This window comes from Truncatella angustata, assembly GCF_020726525.1.
Source record: "Truncatella angustata strain MPI-SDFR-AT-0073 chromosome Unknown BKA67scaffold_7, whole genome shotgun sequence".
In the NCBI taxonomy this organism is placed as follows: domain Eukaryota; kingdom Fungi; phylum Ascomycota; class Sordariomycetes; order Amphisphaeriales; family Sporocadaceae; genus Truncatella; species Truncatella angustata.
In genome coordinates this window covers 1,959,248-1,987,141 of record NW_025763387.1, presented here as the reverse complement: position 1 = coordinate 1,987,141, position 27,894 = coordinate 1,959,248, and the positions used below count along the sequence as shown (strand labels likewise).

The 27,894-nt window shown below is 48.6% G+C and overlaps 9 protein-coding genes across 9 annotated transcripts; 4 read left to right on the top strand and 5 right to left on the bottom strand.

Annotated features, from left to right (window-relative positions):
- Window positions 1-137: 137 nt before the first annotated feature.
- Window positions 138-1,811, bottom strand: BKA67DRAFT_576123 (uncharacterized protein). Its single transcript, XM_046103550.1, has 2 exons — window positions 1,018-1,811; window positions 138-967 (listed from the first exon to the last, which is right to left on the bottom strand). The coding sequence occupies exons 1-2, from the start codon at window positions 1,529-1,531 to the stop codon at window positions 438-440; spliced, it is 1,044 nt and encodes a 347-aa protein (XP_045955384.1). The 5' UTR covers window positions 1,532-1,811; the 3' UTR covers window positions 138-437.
- A 172-nt stretch (window positions 1,812-1,983) lies between these two features.
- BKA67DRAFT_576115 (uncharacterized protein) lies at window positions 1,984-4,950 on the top strand. Its single transcript, XM_046103549.1, has 5 exons — window positions 1,984-2,086; window positions 2,138-2,680; window positions 2,767-3,706; window positions 3,775-4,196; window positions 4,288-4,950. The coding sequence occupies exons 1-5, from the start codon at window positions 2,008-2,010 to the stop codon at window positions 4,527-4,529; spliced, it is 2,226 nt and encodes a 741-aa protein (XP_045955383.1). The 5' UTR covers window positions 1,984-2,007; the 3' UTR covers window positions 4,530-4,950.
- Window positions 4,951-5,438: 488 nt separating this feature from the next.
- BKA67DRAFT_375448 (uncharacterized protein) lies at window positions 5,439-7,040 on the top strand. The gene is made up of 6 exons (XM_046096517.1): window positions 5,439-5,868; window positions 5,919-6,044; window positions 6,099-6,180; window positions 6,245-6,351; window positions 6,411-6,694; window positions 6,759-7,040. The coding sequence occupies exons 1-6, from the start codon at window positions 5,539-5,541 to the stop codon at window positions 6,874-6,876; spliced, it is 1,047 nt and encodes a 348-aa protein (XP_045955382.1). The 5' UTR covers window positions 5,439-5,538; the 3' UTR covers window positions 6,877-7,040.
- Window positions 7,041-8,782: 1,742 nt separating this feature from the next.
- BKA67DRAFT_648846 (uncharacterized protein) lies at window positions 8,783-10,305 on the top strand (the record flags this gene model as incomplete). Its single annotated transcript, XM_046105996.1, has 6 exons — window positions 8,783-8,801; window positions 8,848-8,854; window positions 8,915-9,008; window positions 9,321-9,422; window positions 9,606-9,763; window positions 9,870-10,305. 6 exons carry the CDS (start codon window positions 8,783-8,785, stop codon window positions 10,111-10,113), a joined length of 624 nt encoding a protein of 207 aa, XP_045955381.1. The 3' UTR covers window positions 10,114-10,305.
- A 146-nt stretch (window positions 10,306-10,451) lies between these two features.
- BKA67DRAFT_576099 (uncharacterized protein) lies at window positions 10,452-12,438 on the top strand. Its single transcript, XM_046103548.1, has 4 exons — window positions 10,452-10,949; window positions 11,004-11,142; window positions 11,197-11,446; window positions 11,742-12,438. Exons 1-4 carry the CDS (start codon window positions 10,808-10,810, stop codon window positions 12,030-12,032), a joined length of 822 nt encoding a protein of 273 aa, XP_045955380.1. The 5' UTR covers window positions 10,452-10,807; the 3' UTR covers window positions 12,033-12,438.
- Window positions 12,439-13,232: 794 nt separating this feature from the next.
- Window positions 13,233-15,249, bottom strand: BKA67DRAFT_522688 (uncharacterized protein; the record flags this gene model as incomplete). The annotated part of the gene is made up of 2 exons (XM_046098398.1): window positions 13,233-14,746; window positions 14,868-15,249. The coding sequence occupies 2 exons, from the start codon at window positions 15,247-15,249 to the stop codon at window positions 13,233-13,235; spliced, it is 1,896 nt and encodes a 631-aa protein (XP_045955379.1).
- A 1,544-nt stretch (window positions 15,250-16,793) lies between these two features.
- Window positions 16,794-20,013, bottom strand: BKA67DRAFT_576094 (dynamin family protein). The gene is made up of 2 exons (XM_046103547.1): window positions 17,531-20,013; window positions 16,794-17,475 (listed from the first exon to the last, which is right to left on the bottom strand). Exons 1-2 carry the CDS (start codon window positions 19,863-19,865, stop codon window positions 17,030-17,032), a joined length of 2,781 nt encoding a protein of 926 aa, XP_045955378.1. The 5' UTR covers window positions 19,866-20,013; the 3' UTR covers window positions 16,794-17,029.
- A 3,499-nt stretch (window positions 20,014-23,512) lies between these two features.
- On the bottom strand, window positions 23,513-25,113 carry BKA67DRAFT_522331 (uncharacterized protein; the record flags this gene model as incomplete). Its single annotated transcript, XM_046098364.1, has 2 exons — window positions 23,513-24,204; window positions 24,303-25,113. The coding sequence occupies 2 exons, from the start codon at window positions 25,111-25,113 to the stop codon at window positions 23,513-23,515; spliced, it is 1,503 nt and encodes a 500-aa protein (XP_045955377.1).
- A 1,098-nt stretch (window positions 25,114-26,211) lies between these two features.
- Window positions 26,212-27,036, bottom strand: BKA67DRAFT_375180 (uncharacterized protein). The gene is made up of 2 exons (XM_046096516.1): window positions 26,835-27,036; window positions 26,212-26,767 (listed from the first exon to the last, which is right to left on the bottom strand). Exons 1-2 carry the CDS (start codon window positions 26,944-26,946, stop codon window positions 26,295-26,297), a joined length of 585 nt encoding a protein of 194 aa, XP_045955376.1. The 5' UTR covers window positions 26,947-27,036; the 3' UTR covers window positions 26,212-26,294.
- Window positions 27,037-27,894: the final 858 nt, after the last annotated feature.

Genomic DNA, 27,894 nt, shown 5'->3' with positions numbered 1-27,894 from the left:
TGAGCAGGTGGTGAGCGTCTTGGGTAGCTTGTCCAGGATCTTGACCTCGCAAGGACCAAGAATATGGACATGCCATCAATCTTCCTTGCCCAACGTAGTAGTTCTTTACCAGATAATCGATAGTCATATATGATTTTGTCTCATCAAAATTTATTGAGCGTAATGTACACTTTTGGCTGCCCACACCAGTGTTCATCTTGCAAGGCTTCCATGACTACTACAGCTACCATGGCTACTTCGAGAATTCCAAGGGCGCGCGGCGAGAATGCATTCTGTTGCATCGCATGAGGCATTCTCGTCGCTTGTTTAACCAACGAATTAGAACTGGAAGTTTTATCTCTTTCTCGCTCACCAATATTTTGAAATTCAAATAGTAGGTGCATATGTTCTACTCTGAAGTGATGCTCTTGTTTAGAGATGAATGCATAGAGCAGTGTCTAATTTACAGTAATACAGACCTTGCCAATATGCTGGCCAGAAACTAGGTACTCATATGCATTTCGAACACCTTCGTAGGTGAATGGGAACTCTTTCTCGACTGGGAGTTTTAACTGCCGGTGAGAGACGAACCTGACCGCTTCTTCAAGGAGCTGTTTAGACCCGACCATAATACCACGAACAACAGCACCTTTAGAAAGAGCAAGACTGGCAACATCGGGCATCTCCTCCTGCGACGCTTGAGACAGAAAACCAATTACGTTGATAACACCACCGTAAGTGATTGCTTTGATACTTTGGGCGATCGTACCAGAGCCGCCGTTCTCCAGAATGTAGTCGACGCCCTTTCCTCCAGTCAACTCCAGAGCTTCAGCTGCCCAATCCGGTGTCTTCTTGTAGTTGATTCCGTAATCGGCTCCGAATTTGGATTTAGCGAGCGCCAACTTCTCGTCACTGGAAGATGTAATGATCACGATAGCTCCCGCTGCCTTCGCTAGGATGGTAGCAGTAATCGAAACACCACCAGTTCCTAGGACAAATTAGCACATAGTTGGCAAAATGCCGGAAGAGGATCAGTACCTTGACACAACACGACTTGCCCTGGGCGCAGAGGTAGATTTCCATAGAGAGCATTCCACACCGTGACACCCGTACAGACCAGAGATGCCCATTGAGAATAGGTTTGAGGAGAATCAGAAGGAACCTTGACGAGAGCTGAGGCTGGCAATACAACATATTGACGAAGTACACCATCAATGGGGCCGCCTTGCCCATTGTCCCAGTCACGTTGCGGACCGTAGAGGTTGGTGATGTCGAATGATGCGACGACTTGATCTCCAACACTTAGCCCTTTCACGCTATCACCAATCTCCGTCACGTCTCCAGCCATGTCGGAACATGGCACTACGTTGTCTGCAACCGGAAATGGATATTTCGAGGTGGCAATGGCGATATCGCGAAAGTTCAATGAAACACTGCGGACCTTAACGAGAACCTCGTGCTTCGTGATCTTCGGAACGTCTTCTTCTTGGTGATAAAGGCCATCGAATCCGTTACGATGTTTCAGACGAAAAACGGTGTGTTGAGCTGCCATTATGAGAAGTGATTTGTAATGAGAATTATTTGGTAGTTCTCTAAGTCTTCGTTGAATTGCTGAGGGTGCTGAGATGGACCGGCAGAGTACAACGCAACTTATATATGTATAATGCCCTTAATATAATGTTGCATGATCTTGATTGGCTATTATGCTTCACTCACGCAGCTCCACCGGGAGAGTGCAATAGCTTGGAGGATAGTAAAATGCATACACGTCATACTTGCTCGTCAACCTATAAGGTCTATGGCGCTAGAACATGAGGCGCACTGTCCGCTCGAGTCAGCATGTTTGCTAATTCAGTTCCGGGCTCTTCGGGAATATTATCGGGGTGTATGGGGCTTTTGGGGCTCTCTTGGGGTCTTGTTGGGGTCAATCGGGCTATTCATGCTGTTGATATTCGTGCGCTGTTGGAGCTACTTGAGAGCCGTTGGAGCTGTTCGCAGTTTTCCCTCCTCATTCACTGTTTCCACACAATGCCTAGAGTACACACATGCCCGCATTGCTCGCGCTCCTTCAAGCGCCCAGAACATTTGAGAAGACATTGTCGCACTCGTATGACAGCACCACTTATGTAATCTTCAAGACTTGGACTGATTTCAGCAGACACTGGAGAAAAGCCATACGTGTGCCACTGTGGAGCCTGCTTCTCTCGGAATGACCTCCTTCGTCGCCATGAGAACCTGGCACATTCGAACGACTCAGAACACAATACCATTTTGAGTCGGAAGACGGGGTTTGTTGACTTGCCGGCCATTGTCGAGTGTGACGACCAAGCATGTACCGACATTGGCCAACAAACAGTTGAGGGTCTAAGCGCAAGCGTTTCCCTGCAGACGTCATCGGAGAATTGCATGCAAGATCGCGTGTATGCCGACCAATTGGGCGGACATGTCGTAGAAGATTTAGACTTTGCCAGTTCACGTATCGATTTCGAGAAACTCACCCGAAGCGTGGGACTGCACATCGATTGGTTTGAATCGAGTCTATTCGAACCTGTGGATCTGGATGTACAGCAAGAGCACATGATCTTGGGACGCGAAGATCTACAGGTCGACATGGCTTCCGCTGCGGAGAGGAAATCAGATGGCCCAATCCCTTTTGCGCCACGTCTCGTCGGCTATTCTAAAGACACAGGTATCAACCAAGGTGAGTTAACGTCTTTTACTAGGTTTTATTCCGTTTTCTCCCGGCGATACAAAAAAGAACTCTGACCTCTAATTGATATTGTTCAGTTCAATCTGTCCGTCAAGATTCGAACACATCTCCGCTTACAATGACAGAAGAGTGTCTTTCAAACCTAAGAAGTGGCCTCCAGCAGTTGAAAGGTGGTCTAGCCGACATGAGTCTGCCCTCATGCCACACTTTCACAAAATGCTTGTCCGCGTGGGAGGAGACATTGGCAAGTCACCTACCATACATTCACATACCTACCTTGTGTCTGAATAATTGTATCCCGGAATTAGTTCTGGCTCTTGCCGCTCTGGGCGCCCAGCAAAGATACGAAACAAAGACATCCATGTTGCTCTACAACGCTGGTAAGACCGTCGCTCTCCAGCGAATACACCTCACCCGCTTGAGAAAGAGTGAAGGAATATCAGCATCCGGGTTTCACCCGCCAGGATCAATCATTCAGTCTGCTAGCGCTCTCCTCACGCTGATGATATTCGCCACTTGGTCGGCTAATGCTAAACTCGTTGAGGAAGCATTCGAATTTCATAGCTCTCTTATGTACTGCTTGCGAGGAGACGGTCTTACCGACGAAGATGAGACCTCTTATCAGGATTGGTATTCATGGGCACTGTCAGAAACACGCATTAGAGTTAAGCTCATGGCCTTCTGCTTTTTGAATTTGCACACAATCGCATATGACCATCCGCCTGTTCTTTTCTGGCACGATGTTGACCTAAAGCTTCCCTGTACAGTGAGAGAATGGTATGCAACGGAGGACATTTATTGGGTTCTCGCTCGGCAAGAGGTATTAAACGAGCAGAGACGTTTTCCGGAATCACTGAAAGCGCTTTTGAGCTCAGATGGGCAAGCATCGCAAATCCAGCCAGCGCCATCGCCTTTTGGAAATTATGTGCTTCTCCAGGGGTTGCTTCAACGCATTTACCTAGTCCGACAGCTTGCAATTACACCTAACCTGCCAGAAGAAGACATCGTCAAATTACAGTAAGCAATTATCCAGCAATGACCAAAATTTTCACCCAGAATGAGCCTACATCCTAAATCATCAATAGTAAAGCGCTGTTGAATTGGGCTACCATCTGGGATCGAACGTCCGAGTCCAGCCTCAACCCACGAGACGAGAACGGCCCCATCGCTTTTACATCCGTTGCCCTTCTCGGTCTCGCTCATGTCCGAGTACATCTAAACATTGGGCCTTATCGAGATCTTGCATCCAGGCTACCGGCGCAGGTTGCGGCAGCTTTAGCAAATGTCCCCTCTCCACATCTACAGCAGACCAACAGCGCAGTTTCCGCGCTTCTTTATTCGATCCATGCGCTCAGTATACCAGTTGCAATTGGCATAGAGTACGTGGTACATAGCCAGGCGATATTTTGGTGTTGCCAGCATTCACTTGCTAGTCTTGAGTCTGCGGTTTTTCTTAGTAAATGGCTATATGCAATCTCTGCAACGAAGTTGTTGCCAAGCATGACTCGTAAGTGGAATCAATCACTAATTGTTTACTTCAGCAAGAACTAGCTAAATGTATACCTCTCGAGCTGATCTGACCGAGTTCTCATCTTTAGGATCTGAAAAATACATACTACACTGCCTACGACAAGTGTTAACAGAAGCCGTGGCCTCGGCCGATTGGGGAGATACAAATACGAGTATGTGGCTGGAAGATGCATTCCACATGGGCCTTGCTGTTCTGCGAATCTGGTCGAGAGTGTTCAGCAATGGTTCAGCATGGCCGATTACTGTTACGATAGGAAAGAGTCTAGCGATCTATGCAGATGCCTACGAGAAGCACGCGTTGAATGTCTGAGAAATAAGTTGATAATGCGGGCCTATTTTGTCTGTTCCTTCGGTCATTGCAGACCTCCGACCAACACAATTTGAATCAATATGATCAATTCATGTGCCCAGTGTAAACGGCGCAGTCAATGTACGTTCCGATTTACTATCCTATTGACGCGCATCTGAAGCTTGAAAAAGAAAAGAAAAGCAGTCTTTCATCCATATGATGGTAGCAATCAGTAGTCACATTCACTATTTTGTAAGTCCGTCGACACCTTGTTGCTTGGGGAAAGTGCACGCTGGTAGTCGCGCCGATAATTGAGTGGGCATTGGCCGTCGCTCATTGAAGGGTTTGGTTGACAACAACTGACACTCAATTATCAGAGGATTTTCTTTGTAAATCCCGGCAGCTAGATCACGAATAGGAACAGTGTAGTAACCGCTTTGCATCGTTCTATTTATTGTGTGGGCACGTAGCCATATGTTGGGTGAGATCCTATTTGAAATGCCGTTAATGCAGAGTGGCTAATGCGTACAGCTGAGTTGGAACCAACCATATCCGCCAGCAAACTATCACGTCATCAAACTCTTAAGCTCATCACTCGGGGAAACTTTTAGGTTTGCTCTTTAAGCAAACCGAGTTAAGGTGAATCTCCATCTAATGACGTGTCCTAGTCAATGACATTGACTAGAAGTGAAGACCTCTGGAGCTGTTGGAACTGTTGGGGCTGTTGGGGCTGTTGGAGCTGTTGGAGCTGTTGGAGATGTTGGTCATCAAAGCCGAACACGACAAATCCGCCGCTGAATACATCCTACAACAAACAACGTTGGATCTAAACTTTGGAGCTTCCGATTGAGAGCAGCTGGGGGAATTGTCAGCTACGGAGAAACCTTGACCGGGACAAGCACTAGTTTTGTGAGTCGGTGATGTACATGGTTAAAATCAATGGTACAACCTATATAAATGCCATAATTATTTCAATCATGAATCACAATGCAAGAATTGTTCTATTTCTCTTAGTCGAACAGTGCCCCAGATGTCTCATAATATTTTGCTGACTGGTGCCTCAGGCTACCTCGGCGGCACAATACTTGCACGCTTATCCAGTGCCAATTTGCCTCCATATGGAAAGCTTTTCGCCTTGGTACGATCGGATGAGCAAGCCGAGGGTGTAAAGCGTTACGGTGCAGAGCCTCTGAAATTCAACGCCAACGATGCCACGGAGGTTCAAGACGTCGTGGTCAACAATGAGATCTCAATTATATACTACCTCATTGATTTTCAGCATTCCCACCAGCAGGTAAACTTCATACATGCCCTAGCTGAGGTCAAGAAGGCTACAGGAAAACAGGTTCATATAATACATGTGAGTCAAGTCAATGCGGAATGAAGTAAAGAGACCTGACCATCAAATAGACTTCGGGAGCAAAGATGTTCTCGAACCAAGCGGGGACTCTCACCAACCGGCCGCTTAGAGATAATGAGCTTGACATATATCAGATTCAAAAAAACCAAAAGGCACCTTATACCATGTTGCAGAATGTAAGCAACACCAGTATTGCATGGTTCATATTAGAATGCTAAAACGTGCTCCAGGGTACCGATACAAACAACACTGTTATAGATACAGCGGAGTCACTTGGCGTTAGAAGCTACATTTTTGCGCCTTCCATCGTGTGTAAGTCTAATACTAACCTAGCAGAACGTATATACTTCCTGAATCCTGACTAATTCAGTAACAGATGGCAAGGGAGAAGGTTTTGGCAACCAAATCTCAATCCAAACAACTGCCATTGTGAAAGCAGCGTTATGTGTTAAGAGGGTATACAGCACCGATTCGGGACGTCCGGTATGGAAGAATCTGCCATAATCTATCCCCTTCCAAGCCAGAGACTAAATACTTGACAGTCTTGGCCTGTAAGTCACGTTATCGACAATACCACCCTATATTTGCAGATACTCCGCGTCATTCTCGAAGGTGGCCAGCTGGATTACGGGAAGAATGGGTATTACCTTGCCGCGACCGGAAGCGTTGTCTGGGAAGATTTGTATTCGGCGATGGCACAGGCTCTGAAAAAGCGGGGTGTCTTGACCGACGACTCTGTAACTATTGCTGATGATGCTACTCTTGAAAGAATGGGTGAAGGTCTTGGATGTCCGAAGGACATGGTCCCATTGTTACTTGGAGGAAGGTACGTGTCGATTCCACTTGGAATATTTTCAATACATCTTTTACTGACTCGATGTGTAATATAGATGTACATTCACTGCGGAACACGGTAAAGAAATTGGTTGGCAGCCAGAGTTCAGGCCGGAGCATATCCTTGAGGATGCTGATGCGGAGGTGGAATTGGTCTTGCAGAGTTTAACTTAGAGAGTGCCCCCGCTGCTGGCCTGCCATCAGGCCATTGAAAGCGCACTTGTCACGGATGTTGGGAGTCGAGTTTAGGCTGTGATGATTATAATTATAATTGCATTATATGTCGCATTGACTTAATTTTGTTCCTAATCTATAACGCTTAGATCGATAACGACCATTATAACCACATGTGATATTCTCTGTGCTTTGACCATGTCAGTACGAACATGAACATCAAACCTGTTAAAGGGTACTGCAAACCGTCTCTGAAAGAATTGACTTGAAAACATGGCTTGAGGTCAGCCCAACTTAAGCACGAGTGTCCCTCTTTCACACCGAGAATAATTGTAGGATTTATGGGATGTCACTTGTGGAGTAGTATGACATGGAGCGGGCCAACGCATCTCCAAGCTCACGTTTATATAGTCGGCTCGTCAGCCAGTCTCCCATGTAGATCGACAGAGAAAAACAAATGGCCCCAAAGACAACCTATCTCGTACAACGCAGCTGAATTGCGACATGAGATCCCTCAGCAGAATCTTTGTCGGCGTGACCAACTGCCCACCTAGCCCTGATTTAGCCATTCTTTTCAAACCGCACGTACCAAATATCGCCATCAAAACCAAAGTGCTAGACTAATCGTGAAATAGTATAGGGAGCACCACTTAAGGGGATACGTGGACACGACCGGCCTTCCTTTAATTACAAGTTAAAGCATTGGTCTGCATTGAGAATGGAGTTTTAATTGAGTACTTCTGTGGACATCAACTGCCGATTTAACGCGCATTTCCCTGTTATTAACCAGAAGAATGGAACTGTTAAGGTGCCGTTAAATGTGAGGTTATGCTAGATCTCCCGCCTTCCGCGTGCATATCATTTGGCCTTGGCCATGGAACCGCGATAGAATAGAGCCGTAAAGAATCAATGGGCAAGCGTAAGGATTATAATATAATCAGAGTGTTTGTAATAATTGTGATGTTTATATTGATGATCAGCTAAAAGCTGGCCCGTAGTTGCTTCATAGCGGGGACGAACAGTTATTTATACTGCTCAACTCTCCCCGCAGTCCGGAGCTTGATTAACTAGTCTAGCTTCTGACAGCAAGCTCTTCTATAGCATCTTGCAAACCTGCGTCTCGTAGTACAACTGATCATAGCAAAGGCATTGATGAAATGTTATCGAAGGGGATTACGCTTTCCAAGGTGATGTCAATCCGGTTATATCCACTATCTAACGGTCTTTTTTTATTTTTTACTTTTATTCTCCACCAAGCATTACGACGTCTTTCCAAGTCCTGCAGCCTCGTAAGAATAACTAATACGTATGGCAAAGTCGTAAAACCAATTAGTGCACGAAAACCCTCTCGGTTTGCCGGCGACCATGTTGGGTTTAGATGGCGAACCAGTGCCAAGATTTATGACAAAGTCCGGCGTAGTGTTCGGCGTAAGCTCTGAGGACTTTGCAAGAGCCACGATAATAGGGTTGTTCATTATAACGCTACTGTCATGGTGTTTAGTAACTTCTAGTATGTGATAAAGCTAGAAATACCTGGATCGTTGCTAGCTATAAGACTAGCATATCTGCGAACACATACATTAGAGCAATGGATATACTTCGGGCGCTGCGTCGCTATTAGCACAATTGTAATCCTGTCCTGGATGCGTAATGAACTCACAATTTCGATGTCCTGATATTGTCGCAGCCTCTGGGTGCGATATAGCCAGTCCTTATACTACCGGTTTTCTTATAGTTAGTGAAGAGGTGGGTATCGGCAGCTCGATGCTTACGGTTAAAATTCCGATATTTGTCCTGACAGCCTTTACATACGATGGACAAACATCTTCTTATCCCAAATACCCCCGTAAGTACATTATATATTCCAACTCTTAAGTAAGTATAACCGAACAGAACCCATTTTAGCATGAAAAATAAGATGAAAAGTAAGTATACAAGCTTGTAAAACGCTTCTACTACTGATGTCTACAGCTTTAAGGTGCATGTCACCGCCGGCTAATCATTCTCATAATGCCCAATATAACTGATCCACCTATAGGGTGTTGAACACGATCTCTTTAGATCAAAACGCTGTGTCTATCCGACGCCATAATATATCTTCCCCTTGTTTCTGCCGGGCGCAAAGACGTCCGGTGTGCTCGTATCAAGTCTTTTGACTGAAGAAGGTCTTTCTTATACATCTATAGATCAGAGCTCTAAGGTACGGTGGACGCTCGTGAGGGTTTCACTGGATCTTAACTTTGTCGTATGTTTGCAGCTAAACCGTTAAGAGTCACGGCATTGAAACACCTAGATTGCCATGACGCAAGGATCCACATGCTCCGAGCTCCCCAAAGCCTCCGAAACGATACGTGATGGCTGGTCTGTCTCGGGCAGGCGATCGCCAAGGCTGCTGAAATAGACGGGACTGTGTGCTATCTAAAATACTCTAAATTACAACAAAGGTGCCAAGTTCTCCTAGTCTTCTAGTGAACCGGCCAAGGAAGTTGCCCATGTTCTACAAACCTGATATCGATGATCACAGACTCTTGCACGACCCAATCCATGTGAGCTTGCCAATATCCGTATCTGTCTACCGAGCTGCTAAGTTCAACTCAGGCTTGTGTTGTTCCAAGAGCTATCGGGTGGATCTCAACTGTTTCGATAGAAGGCAAACCCAATCTGTACCTTATAGCTAGTTCACAAACTTGACGTTTGACCATCTACATATTGTCTTTTCTTCCAACCAGACACAAGACGGGCAACGGAAAGACACCGCCATCAATGCCGAGGAATATGGACATTTCGTATGGAATCTCGTCACATGGCATCTGCGTGAGGAGACGAACAGCAATGCGGAGCAAGTTCCCTACGGAGTTTATGAATTTGAGAGAGCCAGCCTTGAAAAGTACATGGCGAGACTATCCGGCGCGCCTATGATCAAGCGAAGCGTCGTCAAATCCTGAGTGTAAATATCATACTACACTCTGCCCACTCGGCAACTCTCCCACCAGAACTGTCGATGTCATTATCAGCAAATTCGCGGCAGTCCACATTGCAGACGAAGTACTTGCGAATGGTATCCTCGACATCCGCAAGACGATGCTAGTCGCAAGGTGCGGCTACTATCAGTATGCTGTGGTCAAAGATACAGCTGAAATGAAGACTCCAAGGAATTCGGAAGCAATTCTGAACGGCTTAGAAAGAACCCTAAGAAAGTTGCAGCTTATGAAGCAGCTAAGAAGAAGGAGAACTTGAAGAGGTAGAGAAAAGAAGCGATAATTGTATACTTGCAACACTAAGCCATAATGGCATTGATTTCCACCTTAGCAACCTGTCGTCTAGCTTACCATCCCCGCTGCTCTTACAGCATAGGTTATCTTATTAAGCAAAGACGACGTCTTTTACGAGGTTCGAAATGAATTTGACACTCTGGCCGTGTGCTTTGTATCATTACAAGGATGATGCGCACGTCATTAATAACGAGGAGCTAGGCTACATCGGGTCTTATTGCGCGGATGAGGTGTCCGAATTATTTGGACCCCTGAGGATGCTAGATTAGTCAGGACCAAACTATGAACTCCAATTTTTCTATCGTAAGATTCGGGCTTATGTACTTGCTATTGTTCAGCCCAAAACCTGAGCCAGATCAAGGCTAGATAGCCCCATCGATCGGCTTACAATTTCTACGATGATCTTCCAATGGATTTTGTTATGGAGACACAGCCTACCTCAGACAAACCACTATGCTGCTTCTGGTGGTATTGCGCGGGTACTGCCTAGTTGGCAGGGCATATAATGTGGCGTACCCATTCTGTTCTCGAACACAATGTTGAGATACGCAGATATATAGCATACTAGCAAAGCTGAACCCTGATGAGTTCATAGGACCTTGTTTCTTGTCTGAATATCCCAAATCACTCATCGAATCGTCGGACACACTACCAAAGTCATGGTGTCATCTCACACATCCGCTGCGATAGCGCAGACAGTCTTCTATACGCCGGCGGTCCCTGTCACATTGTACATCCTCGTTCGCAACTGGAATCATGGCCCAAAAATGGCATGGTATCCTCTATTTGCTTTCGCCTTGAGTAGGAATACTTTCTCATTTGATACGCAAGCTGGACTCGACTGACTGTCATTAGTCCGATTAGTGGGCGGGATCATTGTCATTGTTCTTGGCTCTGACCCTAGGAGCTATGACCTCAGTGTCGTCGCTGTGGTTCTGCTCAACGTTGGTCTCATCCCGTTGATAGTCTCCACACTGTTCCTAGTGCGCCTGGTGTAAGCCGCTCAAATAGACCATGACTATACATAAGTATACTAAGCAAAGAGCAGCTTTAACTCCAGTCTGCCTTTCAAGAAATGGGCGCATACCATTCTGAAAATTCTTCGAATCGATATTCTCATTGCTATTGCACTCTTGATTACTGGTGGCAGTATCCTTGGAAATCCAGACAACGCTGCGGCTTCACGAGCATGTGGTATTGCGGGCTATTTCAACCTTTTTGGCATCATCATCGTTCTCGTTGGGTTGCTCGTATACCTTAGGGTGCACAAGCGAGAGATTTCATCTACCGACCATGTGGTAAGTTCTTGAAGTGTGGTTCTCCCCCCTCCCTCAGGTGGTTAACAAGCTTTGTGCCACTTGTCGTTGATTTCACCTGCTCTAAGCATCACTCTTATCACACGTCATCCCAGCCAGTCTTCCGTGGTGTTGCGATCCCATCACTCCCAATCCACATCTTCTCCCCTCCCTTGACAAATTTCACCCTATCCTATATATCGTCACGTGTTCTTTACGCATACATCGTCATACCGACCCCAAGCCCCTGTATATAAGCCACCGCTCGCCTCAGCCACTAACGGATCTTGCTTCTTAGTATGCGTACTGGGTATTCTTCTCCATGCCGCCGCTGCTCCTGCGCGCCGTCTACGGCATCCTCTACAGCGTCACCGCAAGCAGCGCGGACACGCTCACGACGATCTGGAACCCCCTCTTCGGCTCGGCCACCGCGTTCGCCCTCATGGCGCTGATGCCGGAGTACCTGGTGCTGTGCGTGTACATGTACCTCGGCTTCCACCGCAGACGCACGGCGGCTGGACCAGACGAGGCCCGCGCCGACAGGGCTTCAGACGAGCCTCTCACATTTCCAACGCCGGAGGGGGAATGAGGGCAAGGTGGTAGCTGCTGCTCGGGGGGCTCCCAGGCATCTTTGCCCATCACGGTCTTGAGGACAGCTGCTTGGGCTGACTAAGGAAACACCTGGTCAACATTGCTGGTGGAAATAGATGTGGTAGGAGGATTAGCTGAGGGTCGCAATCCTCTTGCGACTTCTTGCTGTAACTCATCCTTTTAGTACAACATGACCAGTGTTTTTGCATGCGTAGTGGTTTCAGACTGCCGTGACTTGCATTGATAAAGCAATATGGACTCTGCCTAGTCACGACCACGTTTTGCTGAAGAACATTCAACTCTAGAAGAGATTGTAGGGTTTTCGTTTATAGATTACGGAAATACTTCCACGCCTATAGTGTCCAATCACAGGGATATGCAGTAAAGTCGTACCTAAAAAGAAAAGAAAAAAGGGCACAATGTAGAGAGACAGAAGCCCGCGTAGATCCTCGTCTTTGCGAGCTACGACCCGAAGACCGACAGCCGAGCAGGATAAATGGCGCATGCCTTGTGCATTGGTCCCGAGAGACCGGAAGGCCATAAGTCTACAGAGCAAGACAAGGTCATGGAGGTTTGAGCCTTCCTTCAGCATTTACCCGTCCCCACCATAAGAGTCACACGCGTGCGTGCATTATGCTGCGAAGACAAACGGCCGAGTGGTTTAAGGCGCTACCTTCAGGTGCACTTCGGTTAAATATTTCACAGCAATTTTAGTCCCGACGGAAGGGGGTGCTCCAGGTGCCAAGGTCCTCAGCTGGCCAATGAGGTCATGATATGATGCAACCAAGAATATTATTCAAACGTTGCAGTACACTCTAGCTGGCTTCCATTATGATCATATATAACCACCTTGGAAGTGACTTGATTCAGTGCGTCATTTTGACAAAAAGCCAAGAGTATAATATAAGACGGGTTATCGCAATGAAAGCAGTTATTGCTCGAATTCATGCGACTTCGTGAATTCTTGTGTCGATGGTGCAACCAAGCTTGTGTAGGTAAAATCATCGTACCAGTGGTCTGTGAATTCAAACAAGTATGAGTATCTAGCTCGCGGATCCCCAATTTTGGTTGTCCATTTATTACACAAACGCCAGACGCCTTCGCAATTTCTCCTTGTCCACCATAGTAGTCAATTGATCCTTACCATAATGCCACAACCGGTCCTCCATAAACAGATGAAATTTTTGTGCCGTGGTTATTATTCCTCGCTCTCCGAGTCATCTATGCCCAAGAGTGTCTTATCAACATCGTCGAGCTCGTCGTCCTCATCCTTACCGTCACCCTCTTCGTCATCCCCAGCAAGACCAAGGAGCTCCTTGTCCACATCATCGAGATCATCAGCATCTTGCATATCGACATCGCCATTAGCGTTGCCATTCATGCCAGAATTGCCGGCGTCGCTCCTGAAACTCTCCGAAGCAGCCTTCGAGCCTCGGCCATTGGCCAGTGCAGACGAGTGGCTGTATTGTGCGGCGAGTAGACGAGCGTTCTTCACCGGGCGTACGACGCCTGAGACCTGACCCTTGCTCCATCGTATCAATCGTCTATCTGCTCGGTTTAGGGAGGCGGAGTAGGTGGCTAATTCTTCACCAAAGTCATCGACCTCCGCTTGAAGTGGGACAAGTCCACCTATGCCTTTACCACGGAACAGTTCGAGGGATTTCTTGTCATTGTGATGATAGCCCTCCTCGTCACTGTCATCCAAGGGATTGGGCATATGGTCCAGCCGGCGCTTGGTACGGATAATGACGCCCTCTTGCCGACGCAACTTACGGGCCTTGTGATGCTCTTTTCGCAAGTCCCGGTTCAGGATGTACTCGACACGCTGGTTCCGGTTCCGCTCCACGGCGAGTTGGTGAGCAGTCGGCGGGCGAGGCTTCCTAGGCATGACACCATCGAAACTCGCGCCAGCCGGCCCAGCTGGTGAGGAAGCATCGAATATCTGGTACTTCAGAGCATTGCTACGGCGAGCACCTGTGGTGTTAGCGGCCAAGCGGCTGAGGGCCCTCGGAGGCGGCGTTGATCTGGTACTGTCCATGTCAGAATCGTGCTTAGAGGGTCGGATGCGCGGCAGGATGGTGGCAGAAGGGCTATCCTCGTTGACCACTCGTCCCTTGGGAGGGCGGTTCTTGCTCTGATGCTCCTGTAGGTAGGCTTGATCGGCAGCAATAATCTTCGCTCGGTGTGCTTGCTTCTCACGCCCGAAGTCGATCTCTGCTGCTGCATCAATGTTCTCTGAGGCCTCCTCGTCGGCAGTCATGAGCTTCAATCTTGGTACCCCCTGGTTGGCGAGGTTGTTGCCGTAATCGACACCGGATCCAAATGGGTTCTCCTCGCAGCCTTCTTCGGTAAAGTCAGACTCGAGGTACTGCCACATTACCCACAAGAAAGCATTGGCACGCGAAGCGCTCGTAAACTCTGTTCTCATGATGAGGTCGTGGAATTCACCACCCTTGGCGAAATGTAGTTCGGCGATCTGGGCAGCTTGTGAACAAATGAGAAATATGAGATTCACTGGGTTGGTTCTCGGCACGTCAAGCTTCTTGAAGCCGTTCAAATCGTGCGGTTCCTCTCTGTCCTCGGCTGCGCCCTTCAGTATGGACTTCAGCCTCGGAGCATCCTGCAGCTGCTTGTAAGCCGAGGCGTCTTGATAGGCTTGTAGCGACGGGATAGCATGGTAAGTTCGTAGCTGAGCTCGCATCTCAGGGAAGACTGATGACTACTGGGTTAGCTTGCGAGGGAGAAGAAGGAGAAGAACAAGTAGAAGAAAAACGCCAAATGACGAATAGGGAGATGACGGGAGATGGTTGGGGATGGGAGAGGGTGCACGCACAGTTGAGAGTAGTGTTCATTCGACCAACATTGACCAGCAAGCAGACCATGGCCATGCTCTTGGCGGCTTCTCGATCACTAAGCAATTTGTCGCGGAGAACTTTGGAGGTCTTGCTGCTCCTGGCCATGGTGTCGATGTAGAGGTCAGCGAAGGTCTGCTTCTCGTCCAGGTAAGAGTCGTAGCTGTTGGTGAAGACCTTCTTTGGGTTGTCGAAGACGGACCTCAGAAAGTCGTACTGTATGTCCTTGCGCCAAAGAGGCTCGCCATCTTCCTTCTTCAGATGCCTAATCTTGCCGACAGTGTTGAATGCGCCGCCAGCACCAGCAGCGGCGGCGGCGGCCTGAGACCTGCGAGAGCTCTTGGGCTTTGATGACGATCGCATGCTGTCGTTGTTGTCCAGCAGGCTGGGTCCGTCGCCGCCGTCGTCGCTGTCGTAGTTGCGGGACACGGATCTGTGGACACCTGGGCTGGGGGCGCGTGAGGAGTTTTGGTCGCCATTGTCCTCGCCGGGGTCCATCTTGTTAGATGCGGATGCGGCTGCAGCCGTGGGAGGACTGGGAATTCGGGCTTGGACTTGGGCTTGGGCTTAGACTTGGCTGAGGTGTCGATGAACGGAGCAGCAAACAAAAAGAGGTCTGATTCAAGGATGGTACGATGGATTGGGGGGGCCGAGGCGATTCGACAGTAACTTCCGATGCGTCACGTCAGGAGGGCATTGAGTAACCACACCAAAGAAATCAGCTATGTAGATGCAGAAAGTGTTGGTGATGATGTGGGTGGGATGGTTGTGCGGAACATGATGATTGTTTGACAAATGATAAGAAGAAGAAAAGCTTGCTCACGCCGCAGGTGATGCAATTCAGAACCAGACCCAGAGCCGGAATCACAATCAGAATTAGAATCAGAAACACCTGCAGAGATTGGATTCCCACCCAACCATCGCAGCTTAGCCTCAATTCTGCGGAATTCTTGCTCAGCTCAGCTCCGGCAAGTCGCGTCTGACAGACTCCAACAGTGCTGTCGATTAGTACTAGTCTAGGTCAGAAAGCACAAGCCTGAACGAGGGATTGCAGCAGACTGGAGACCGTGGAGCCCCCCCCCCCCCCCCCCCCCCCCCCAAGCTTGCAGGCCGCGACCGACGTAAATAAGGATAACAAGCCAAGGAACGAATGACCGGTGTCCTCCTGTCCTTGCGTCCTGGCTCATAAGTTACAGCTGACAGTGGTCTAACCTAGTCTATGTATGTAGGTTACAGTAGCCAGAGCTCCTATCTCATGCAGGATCCACCAGCGCTAGCCCGGGTATCCCCACTCAAGCCACTGTCTTGGCCAACATTGAACTTTCAATCCCATCAAGTCTCACATCCGGCCTGTGAAGGACCTATGGTACATGGTGAAAAACAATTCCTCCGTGAGCTGCCGTGCTCCATCACTCGTCGACATTTTCAAAGTCTGGGCTGTGTTGAAATTGAACTTCTGTGTCCCGGAGAACGTGCACCGTTTTTTCGTCTGTCCTTAGCTGTCATATTTTACGCCTCCCGGGAACCATGCGATGTTGTAATGCATGTACAAGAGTGCCCCTTCCTTGATCCATGGGGTTTAAGAAGGGTTGTAGTAGCCGAAGAGTCATTGCATTGCGAGCAAATCTATCAAACAAAGTGACTTGCCCAGGTGATGGATACCTACCACGGTGGAGTCCCGGGGAGTCGAAGAACCTATGGATCTGTACACAAGGAAACGGGAAGTGACGGAACTCGCCTGGGCGGGAGCGTTTGGTATACTTGTAGGGCTGAGGCCGACATGGGTGCTTAGCAGTGCCTGATAAGTCGGGAAATACAGCAGCCTCTTCCGAACTGTATCTGCCTACAAAACGGGCATGACTGAGCAGCCGCAAACCGAAAGAGTCAAATCTTGTAGAAAAAGAAGATCTCGAAAGAATATATCATATTCACGGAAAAAGTGACTAAATAAGTACTAAGAGGGGATCAAGCCTATCTCATAAGAGCTGAGAGAGCCTCCGTGTGAAAATGTGTGATATCTCGGTAACGACCAGCCGCTTGGACGATCTAACGCATCCAAGTCGAGCCCCTGAACTCCTTGTAAACCCATCGTGACGTGTTTTTATCATAAAAGCAGTGTTTCTATTTCTCCGCCTCGCTGCCCTTAGAACAGACCCCACCCACCCTTATGCTTCTCGCTGGTGGACTTCTTATGCGGCTTGCCCCTCTCTCTTTCCCTCTCACGGCCCTCCAGTTGGCTCAGGCTCTGCATCTTCTCGAGCACGAGCTCTAGCAACTCCTTGCGGCGGATCACCTCCAGATGCTTCTTGATTTTGGGATCCTCCTTCGCAAACTGCTCAATCTCATCCTGTGTCAGATGGCGACCAAGCTTTTGATCTAGCTCTCGCGGGAAGTTGTAGTAAAACTCGGAAAGTAGCTCTACGTTGAGGAAGAGCACTGCTGTAGAGGCAAGCTTGCTGGACACGGCGTCGAGGAAAACCTCAGGGCAGTAGTACTTGTTCTTCATGTTGGCACATTGCTTCGACTTGACAGCATACATGCGCATTTTTATGATCTCAGCACGATCACGAAGGAAGACTGCTTCCCGGCCTGGGACTTGTTAGTGACCCGATACTTGTGATGGGTGGGTAAAGCAAAATCTTACCTTTTGTCAGTAATGCAGCGCTGAAGCCGCCTGCGCCAGTTGAGCTTTCGCCTTCGACAATAACATCACCTTTCCGTGCCTTGTCCACGAAAGTCATCACTTCCTTCAGCTTCCTCCTGCCCCCGACAGTATTCTCAAGGCCTTTCATTGCCCCTTCGCATGCCTCGAGTTCGTTCTTCAGAACACCTTGAACGTGCTCTCGTCCGTTGGACCATTCCCGGTCCTCCATATCAATCTCGAATTTGAAGGGCTTAATACAGTTCTCAACTTGATCGCTGGTGCTATAGAACCTATCGTTGAGAATGCTAGATGCAGCCTCCGTGATAGCTTGCCGCGCAAAAGGGTGGTTCACAAAGGTGGACTGGCTAATGAGCTTATCGACGTGTGACTGAATGGCCGAAGCCACAACGTTGGTAGCTAGACGACCGACACCAAGTTTGGTCAAAGACGACGTGGAAGCGTCCAGGCGGCGATGCCAGTAAGGATTATCTGGATCCGCCTTAGGTAGATCCGCCAGGAGATCTGGCTCTGGAACGGGTACTGAGAGATCATGGATTGGTTTGTTCCAGTATCGGGCCGCCAGTAAGTCCAATACTCGCTGGTCTAGCTCGTTCTTCAATAGTTCGTGCATTTGTGGACGGCCAAACTCCCCTGCAAATTGCTTAAATGAATGCTTAAAAGCATCAAGGCTTTCGGCCAAGTACGACTCTGCAGAAAGCGGACGGTCGTTGTATTGGACCTTGAACTCGTAAGTTGCTTCCTCGAGTTCCTGTTGAATTGCATCGCTCGTGGCTTGTAGGCTGGCAGACATAGTCTGCTCAAGCACGTGCATGAGCTTCTTGCGCAACGTCGAGGTTCCCACGCTAACTTCAGCGTCGGATCCAAACTCCAGGGGATGGGCCGAGAAGTAAGCGTTCTCATTCTTGGTGATGGCAGTTGTCAGGTTTCCGCCGCCCTTCCTGAACAAGCCGCCAGAGGCCGCTGGGACACGTGATACCACACCAACATATCCCAGTCGCAATGGGTATTGCTTATCGGTGAGGATAGACATACCCCTAACCGGGTCCACCAAGTCCATTTTTGTGACGACACCGATTGTACGCTCACCTCGCGGATCCACACGGCGACTTGCGCGTAAGGCGGTCGAGTTCGCCAGATCTACATCAGCCGCGGAGATGGCGAGAATGACATTGGGTGCCTGGATGTACTTGTCGCAAAGCTCCGAGATCTTCTGCTTCAACTCTAGAGGCTGGTTCTGGCCGACGACTTGGATATATCCAGGTAGATCAATGAGCGACAAATCAGGAACATGGGGCGATGAAATCGACAGCCGGATTGGGTCGTCCGATACGCATTCTGCATCCGAAACGGCCTGGTTGAGCTCCGTCAAGGTTCGCTGGATAGACGAGAAATCCGAAACCTTGCCTAATCCCAGGTCGGGAAATTCGCCATACTCGGCTTTCGATCCAGGCGTGTTGATCAGGGTAAGTTCGATCGGTCGCCGTGTGACCATGTTCAAGCCTTTCGGTAAGAATTCATGGCCGACGATAGATTCCAAGACGGAGCTCTTTCCTGAGGACTGCGATCCAATGACTACAATCGATGGTAGGTTTAGTGTGCTGGCCTGGCCAACCTTGGATAGAATGTTGCGAATCTCGATCATCTTCTTGGTCAAGACCATCATCTGGTCATCTTTGGCAATCTCCTCGTCGCTTCTCGGATCGTCCTCGGATGATTGTTCGTAGCCGTATGCCGCGGCACTGGCACCAGCAGCTACGGCAGCTCCGGTTCGGCTTTCTTTTGGTGGTTCGCCGCCGGGTCCGCCGTCGCCGCCGTTCTTTCCCGTTCCAATCTCCTCCTGAAGCCTCAATACCTTTTGCATCCATTCTGGGAGCTCGGCCTGCTCTTTCGTGCTCTCCCATCCTCGCATTGTTTGATCTGCAATTCCCTTGAAGCCGTCAAAGATGCCCGTTGCCGCACCCGATACTGTGTCTTTTGTCGTGTTGAAGACGTCCCAAGCATAGTTTCCGGCCTGCGTAGCTTGATACTGTATCCATGCCAGCCCAGCGACGGTGACACCACCCGCCATAGCCGGTATCCTGAAGAGCTTCGCCGCCAGCTTGGGCAGGAACCGCGCGAAGGATGCGTTTCGTACTACGACGGCGTTATGGAAAGCGTTGCCCCCCCTCCACATCCGTTGTCTGGTAGCTCGAACGGCAGCATCGGCTCGAAGAAGACCGCCGGATGGTACATGGTGATACTGGCGGGCAGCTTGGGTGGCGGCCGAACGCGTCAAGGGGAGACGCCCGGCCGCTGCTATAAGCCGTCCGCTCATGCCGGCGATGAGGAGCGGAGGCAGTCTTGTGAGTTCGATCGGGAGACCATCAAAGGTCGATGTCGAGTACGCTCTAGGAGGCTTTGTCGGAAAGAGTTCAGTCAGGAACAACTCTTGGATTGAGTCTGGAGCTTTGTGAAATTGGCTGTTGCATGTAATTCGTGTGTCACGGTCGAGGCTTCCGTTTTCGATTGGTTTAAATCGCCCCACATGGCCCGCCCGCCACTCCAGTCAGGACCCTGCTTCATGGGCCGAACTTTTTGTTCCTTGACACAAGACCCTAAGGTTCGTTAGTTAAGGTACCGGTATAGCTCAACAGTGAGGTCGACGGTTCATGATAAATACTTCGTTTTGTTTTACTGCTTTCGCTCGCATGGACGCATCTTCTTACTTTTCATTTCCCTCTAATTCGTACTCTAGCTGATAACAAAAATACCGCACCCAGTTTAGGTAGCCTCTACAGTACGCGGCCGTTAGTCGATCCTATTCGATGGTAAAGGAAGCTCGAGACGGCAACCTCGTTTTATATTTTCCCTTATTACGACGGGCTTTCAAGGAAACCTTTAGCCTTCGTAACCGATTAAAAGTATACAGCCGTCAACGAGACCATCGAATATACAAGTCAAGACATACTCAGGCCACCGAACCATAGTTTTAATGTAGTATATTCCTTTTGTGACTCAGACGCCTCCGCAGACGAGCTGCCAATGGTGCCTCCACTCAAACATTCTCGAGCACACTGCTCTGCTTCTAGCCACAAGTCTGAGAAGTGCGTTACTTCTGCAGACTCTCCATCTAGCCGACCCTCTATTGGGAGATGAGATCCATGTTGGTTTCATCCAGGTCACCGGGTTTATTCAATCGTATGGAAGGTCTAGGGCTTGAGCAAATCTTTTCATTGTACTTGTTGCGTGTTTTTTTCAATCTCGACCATTGACCGACGGCTAACTTGTACCTGGCAACCCGGATCTGTACTATGGCACCCGCCCCGAACAGCTCGATCGGCGTATACATGCAGAACCCCATGGTCACGTTGTCCCTTCTAACCAGCATGATCCATTGCACCGAACTTGTTCCTCGCAGCAACATGCCCAGACGGATCTCTTACTCTTAGCTACTGAACTATCTACTCTGGAGCGAACTTGCGTGCCATTCCGGTGCTGGCAACATCTTGGGACAGCTAAGACGTTGTTCCCTGTGTATTCCGTCGGATCAACCTTAAACGCTAAGTATTTATTTGCATATACCCCTTCATCGTCATCCATCTCGATAATATTAATTTGTAACACCTCTGGATCTGAATCATCGGGGGGTGGGGGGACAAGATGGTCAAATATAATGCCGTAATAGTCGATCTCTCTAATAATAGACGGAAGTTATTATGAACAAAATACTTAACAGTATGAACGAATGGCATTCAAACAGTTATCTCTACGGTGGTGTCTCCCAGCCCCACGATCAGAAATTCAGAATGATGCAACGTACCTCCGAGACCCTTAGGACGTGCGGCCGGAAAGGCTGACCAAGTGCCTAGTGATAGCCCTGCTTTGAGACCAAAGAAACATCAACGTTGTTTGGCGAGTACACGAAGCGAGTCTCGATTCCGCTCAAGGCGAGGTCTATCCTAATATTGACCAAAGATGTGCGGACAACATGCTGTAGAGGGGTCTTCAAGGCGCATCGATAAGCCATAGTTCGGCTTCATGCCATTCCTCGCCTCTTTCTATGCAGAGTTCGGCTGTAGGGGCTTGCAGATGGCTGGCTTTAAGCGATATTTCTGCGTATGAACACATTACGTAGATTGGATCCGTAATACACATCGTTCTATTCACAGATCGAGATGTAGTGGAGTTTGGTGATCTAAAAACTGTAATAATGTCAGAAGCTCCCCCGATAATGTGTCTACTTATACTTAACTATGAATTTACCGCAACCACACTAAAACGCTGTCTCTGTCATTGATTTCCCTTGCCGCCAGCACATCACAAGCTTTCTTATTCCCATTAAATCCTACAACGGGGCTTGCAGGGTGCATCGGCTCTTTCCCGCGTCCGGATCCGACTTGGCAGGAATATTGACAACGGTGCTCAGCGTCTGCCACTATCACTGCTTAATCGTATCAGATATCGCCGAATGTATATTCTACTTGATTAGTATAGGCTTCGTTACATGCCTTCCAATGAAAACTTTTTTACTCGGCATCAATATCCGACTATTTCATATCATGAAGTCCAGACACGGTAGGTACTATACAATACCTGCGTCTCGTGACCCTCGCATAGTGGCGTACCAAGAAACCCGCCGTATCACCCTCCTTCCATTTAACAGACCCCACACAAAGTTGCTGAGATGAGCAGCAAACTCATCCTGGTAAGAGTAATTCCAGGTTCGCACTTTGGCTTGCCAAGTTTCAGAGGCGTTGGAAGTGAAGGTATCCATCGAAGAGTACTGCAGAAGAGTGTAACAGGACACGCCCGGCTCTACCAGCTCCCATTTTAGCTCAAGATCAGCTCCGGGTTGTACATTAATGATATGCCTAATTGCATTCATTTCACCACTCGCTCTTTAGATGGTCGTAATGCAGCCCAGAAGCCTGAGCTGCCCGTGCCAGGTTGTGCTTACCCAGCTACGGTCCGATTTCACCTCGGCTTACCGCATTATTTTCAACGAGAGGAACTTCCATGTCTATTGGATTTGCTAAAAGTGTTGGACACTGCTTTTTTTTCTTCACATGCTGCTACCTCGGAGAACAGAAATGCAGCAGCATTGAAGTTGCCCTGACGAACTTTTGCCGTGAGTGGGCATGCCGTGGATCATGGCAAGACCAATTCCGCTGCTGATTACTACTGCAATGAGGAGATGTGCAACCTGGAGGATGGAACGCCACACGTTTCCTCCTGCTGCCATCGCTTACTGCTGTGCTATGACAATACAGTCCCTTCTTTCTGTTTTTCAGAGTCCTAGCTGAGTCCTAGCATATAGGAAAGAAGACCTAGATTACCGACAAGTATAATAAGCATCTGATCTCCCTCTTTCGTTGTTGTCTCTCTTCCTCCTCCTCCTCCAACAACAACAACAACAACCACCACCACCACCACCACCAATGTGAGTCGTTTACTTCACTGGTGTCTTCCATGTTCCAAATTCCTTTCCCTCTGAGCTGCCGATGTTTCCCCCTAGCAAGATGGTTATTCAGGAAACATCCATGTAGGCTATACAGCCTGGCTGACCATTCCTATCTACTGGCTCGAGTGAGCATAGTGGAGGCATCACTGCCAGAGTCCTGGAGTGACCCAGATCGACAAGTCGGGCGCCTTTCCGCGGTGTTCTGGATAAGTAAGCCGGTTCGAAAGAATCAGCTGAAACCAAGACCCGACTAATGATTCTTAGACTCATTGAATGATGCACCAAGGGTAGCCAGGAAGATGGTCAATTCATGTCAGTCGTACTATCAAACCGCTACATATATTGTAGCATAGCAAATCAGTGAAATTGAAGATTCCCATCCCAACAATTCGGGCCAGACGATTGATCCACCCTTTGTGATATTGCCATTTGGATCCACGAAATTCGCTGGTGCTCGTAGCAAAGGAAATGTCCCAGGCCAAGCTATTCCGCATATTTCTAGACTAGTAGCAGAGACTGAGCTATTGGCTTTGCACTTCTTCACGGATTATGTGCTCCATGTGAATCTGCCGCAACGAGACAGGGAGAATGACCGGCCTTGACAATTTCAAATGGCGTATGGCATCACCATGAGACTTGACATAAGCACCATCATCTAGCAACTCCTTCATAATAACATGTCCTTGGCCACGATGCCTCAGTGCTACGGTGTCCCAAGCCTGGATCACGGGAGGTCGCAGGGTCAATTCCCATGTTCCTCTCCAGGTTATCACAGCAGCTCGCCCTCGCTCAGCTCGCTGGTACCTGAAGAGCATCGCCAATCCCTTTGCTCCATTCCATATTTCCATTGTTCTGAGATTTGGCATTTTCATGGCCGCCGCTGCTGCTGCCCGGAGCATGTCATCCAACTCCATCGGGCTCCCCTCTGGCACGAGCAGTCGTGAAGTCAGCGCAAGCCAAGTCAAGTTAGGCCACTTCCAGGAAAGTTCTCGAGCAGCAAAAAAATCGCTAGCGTCCACTATGAACGACGCCGAAAGGTGTTCGAGCGTAAGACTGGCATTAGCAACCGCCCGGCCCACATAAGAGGATGATATTCGCATAGGGTCGCAGCCCAAATCCATGTAACTAGCTGGGTACGTTTGGTTAAAATTCTCGAAGAGTACGAGTCTCCTTAGTCGATCGGAAGCGAGCGATTCAAAAAGAAATCGCAAAGCTACAAAGAACAAGAGTATTATCAGGTTATGAGCAGCCAGTAGTATAACTAGAACACAGAAGTGGCCGAGAACGATAAACTGACGCAGTAGCACTCACATTGGTCCGTCCACTGCTGCTGAATATCAAGCCATTCCCTCCAAGGCTCGTAATGAATTTCCTGGAGTCCAGGAAGACAGGCAAACATATGTGCCAACGCGGCCGGCTTCCATCGTCGGCGGTTCTGTTGACGGAGGAGCACACCTGTTACTGCCGGGACTAATGGCAGTTGCTGCCACCGCTGGCGTTCTTGTTCTTCGTCCTCAAACGGTCCCTCGCCCATGATTTCGTCAAAGACTTTATCGATAGCAGTAGAGGTAGGAATGGAATATCGACTGCTAGCAATCAATCCGTGGTAGTGGTCGTTAGCTTTGACCAAAATTGACTGCTCTGTGTGTTGACCCCGGCTGCACACATCGGAAGTAACATCAGGCTCAAAGGTCAGATATTTAAACCAATGCTCTGAGTCGCTGGGGGAGTAGACGCTGACATCTAACAGCAAGTTACCGTCTGGTTCCCATACGCTAAGGGTTGAGAAGAGATCTAGGAATGCTGTGGTAATCAGGGTATTGTCTGCATTGCTTAGGCCCTCCGACTCCGGATCTTGAGGTTCACATTCGGTGCAATTATATTCTTGGAGTTCCAAGCACAGCCAAATGTAGCGCACGAGACTCCTGTTACGACGAACCATCAAACCAAAATTGGCGAGGCGTGATGACGTTAGCTTGATCCGGGAGAAGTTATGCCGCTCGATGATCGTCTGCCACTCTCGCGACACTATGGCGAAGTCAGCCAAGCTACAGCCGTCCTGCAGTAAGATTTCCAAGACCACAAGACGGATCTCTGCGGGAAGGCAGTACCAAGATATCATGTTGGCTGTCATCAGAGACATTGGTGTCATTATCGTGAACAATGACAGGGAAAAGGTCGATAGATGAACTGCGTGCGGTAGAATCTGAGTGCTGGGACCGAAGCGACGTGTCCTATTTATGCGATTTTGCGGCAGTTCAATGCCATGGATCGGCAGGACTGGTGATTTAGATGCTCAAACGACCATGGGTAGATTACTCTTGATTTGTCAAGTTTGTGGGCGAGCAGATGAAGGTTTACGTTAAGTTCGGGATTCCTGCTCAAAATGGTTACCACAAGAGAGTAGACACGACTGAAGTACCACCAAAACGCACCATGTTTACTTAGGTTATTAACCACTACACAGTGGTCTAGGATGCATCAAGAAGTCAAGCCTAGCTCAGCATATTTTCTCCAGCTTTTAGAATAATTTATTTCCTATTTTTCGTCAAGTTATTCCGTCTCGTAGCAAGTGCTGCAAGTACCAGCTAAACCCCCACTAATTCTGATTCGAGGGTGTCTACTCTCTTGTGGTAACCATTATGCCGCTGATTGTGGGTAAGGTTAGGCCAACCTTCAGCCTTTTACAGTACCTTAGGTAAGGTACCTTGTAAAGGCGGATCCCAAACTTTGCCTCACGGTGGCAAGGTATTCTACCTTGTGACGCTTTATGCCACTTAAGAGGATATGTAAATGCTGGGTAACGTAAACGTTATATGAGCGTACTATACTAGTAGAGTGTACCTCAAATAATACATAGGATCTGCCTAAAATGTACTTGTCGGGGGTGTTTTGGGGTCATGCCAAGTGGCGATGTCCTACATCTCCATCATGAGACCAATCACCGCCCTTTTGAAGGGCAGCATTGCATTGAACTCATGAATGTGTGGAGTGCACTATCACCCTACATATCTACATTCTATCTCTCCAACAAGATATTGATTCGTGTAAAGCACATTATGTTTGTCGGTTTGTACTTGAAGCTCCACGTCGAAACGGCAGTAACCCAGCCTGAATGCTTTGTTCAATCTATCTGAGTTTTGTGAATCTCGACACAATTATCTCGGTCCTCCCGAATCTCATGTAGAGCACTGCCGGCACATCAGAAGAGTTCAAACAGGAGAACTTTTCCTATCTCGACTTTTTCTGGGAAATTATGGATTTGGTACACCACCAGCTCTCACTCAAGCGACTTGATCATAATCACGCACTATCTGTCGTGCCCAAGCCAACAAAAACCACGAGCACAGCAGCGTAAGCAGCGGTACTGGACATTACCTCCTTAGGCTTGTCCAGAGTCGAGGCCATTAGAAGTCCAAATGCAACGACAAAGACTGTCGTTGTTATGAGAGATGTGGTTTGGTCGTTGAGCTTGACCATCAGCCACATGGGCCCTACGAGAAAGAAGCCGCCGAGTGTCGCCATGAGAAGTCTTTCCTGGAAACCTTTCACCAGTACCTGAGCGGCATGCTGAGATCGTATTTCCCCGATAGGGAGACTATCCTTTGACGTATTCCATGGAGCAGGGACGACTATGGGTGCCTGCAATTTTCCAAGATGCACGCCATTAAGAGCTCTGCGAATCACCCAATCATCGACATATCGCTCGCCACTTGCCAGAAAAGGATCCCTTGTGGCTGAGCTGCCGCTCATCATGAATTCATAGTCTTGTATCGCTTTGACTGAGAAAAGAATTTCAGCGTTCTGATCCTACAACTAACCAACTAATAAATATGTACTCACTATATTCTTTGAGGTCGTTCTCCCATTCATTCGGCTCCTCGTTATGAAATTGAACGGCTATAGCGTGTTGCACCAGTTTGTCTTGCAATTTTCGCAACCTCATTCTCTGCATTTCGGCAAAGCTTACCCTGAAACTCTGGCCATTTTCCCTCTTCCAATCGTCATGCGTCGTCAGCGTGAGCGGAGCTGGGCCAAGGTCTCCTTTTTTCAACACACGATCCTGGATATCATGTAAAAGCTTAGAAAAAGTATTCACATACTTCTTCTCGATGGGAACGACCAGACCTTTTTGATGATGCTGCAGGGCAAAAATGAGGTCATTGTTATTTTCGGTGAACACGCTCCCAGGTGCATTTCCTGCCAAGAGACTTGCCGAGCGAGCATAGTCGTACGTGTCAGCGCCGATTATAGTGCCTGCTACGGACGCTGCATCCCCCTTGTTCGCTATAGTTCCCCGTCCCACGGAGTGCCCCGGAGAGCTTGGAGTCGGGCTGGCGGGACAACTCCGAGGCCCTAGCCCATCGGTCGAATTCCTAGGCAATCCCACTTGTGATGTGTTTGAAGGGTCTACGATATTGCGTCAGCCGGGCAGCCGGGTGGTCTTTGTGTAACAACAAGATAAGAGACTGACGCTCCGAGGCATTGTCCTTAGCCTCGTACTCGGATATTCTACTCAGCTGATCAACACTGCCACCACCCTTCTCAAGGTCGACTCTATTATCCCCGGAGGCAGCCATAGACCTGGGAAATAATCCTCTCGGCAGGTAGCTTACTCGGCGCCAAATCGCAGTTTGAATACAGAGCCTGAAAGTTGAGGTGCTTTTGATTAATACGGAAAACGGCAATGCACTCGAAATGAATACCTGAAGTCGGTCAACAAGGCTGTGCACGAACTTTTGCTTCCACTAGCCTAGGTGTGCAAGCAAGGATGCTAATAAGCATGATATGTACTGGGGGTTTCAAACCCCCGCAGAACAACCTTGGAGAAAACGCAGCATATTCGCCCACTGATTTGGGGTATGGACTGCTATCAGGAGGTCACAAATATTGGGTCGCACAG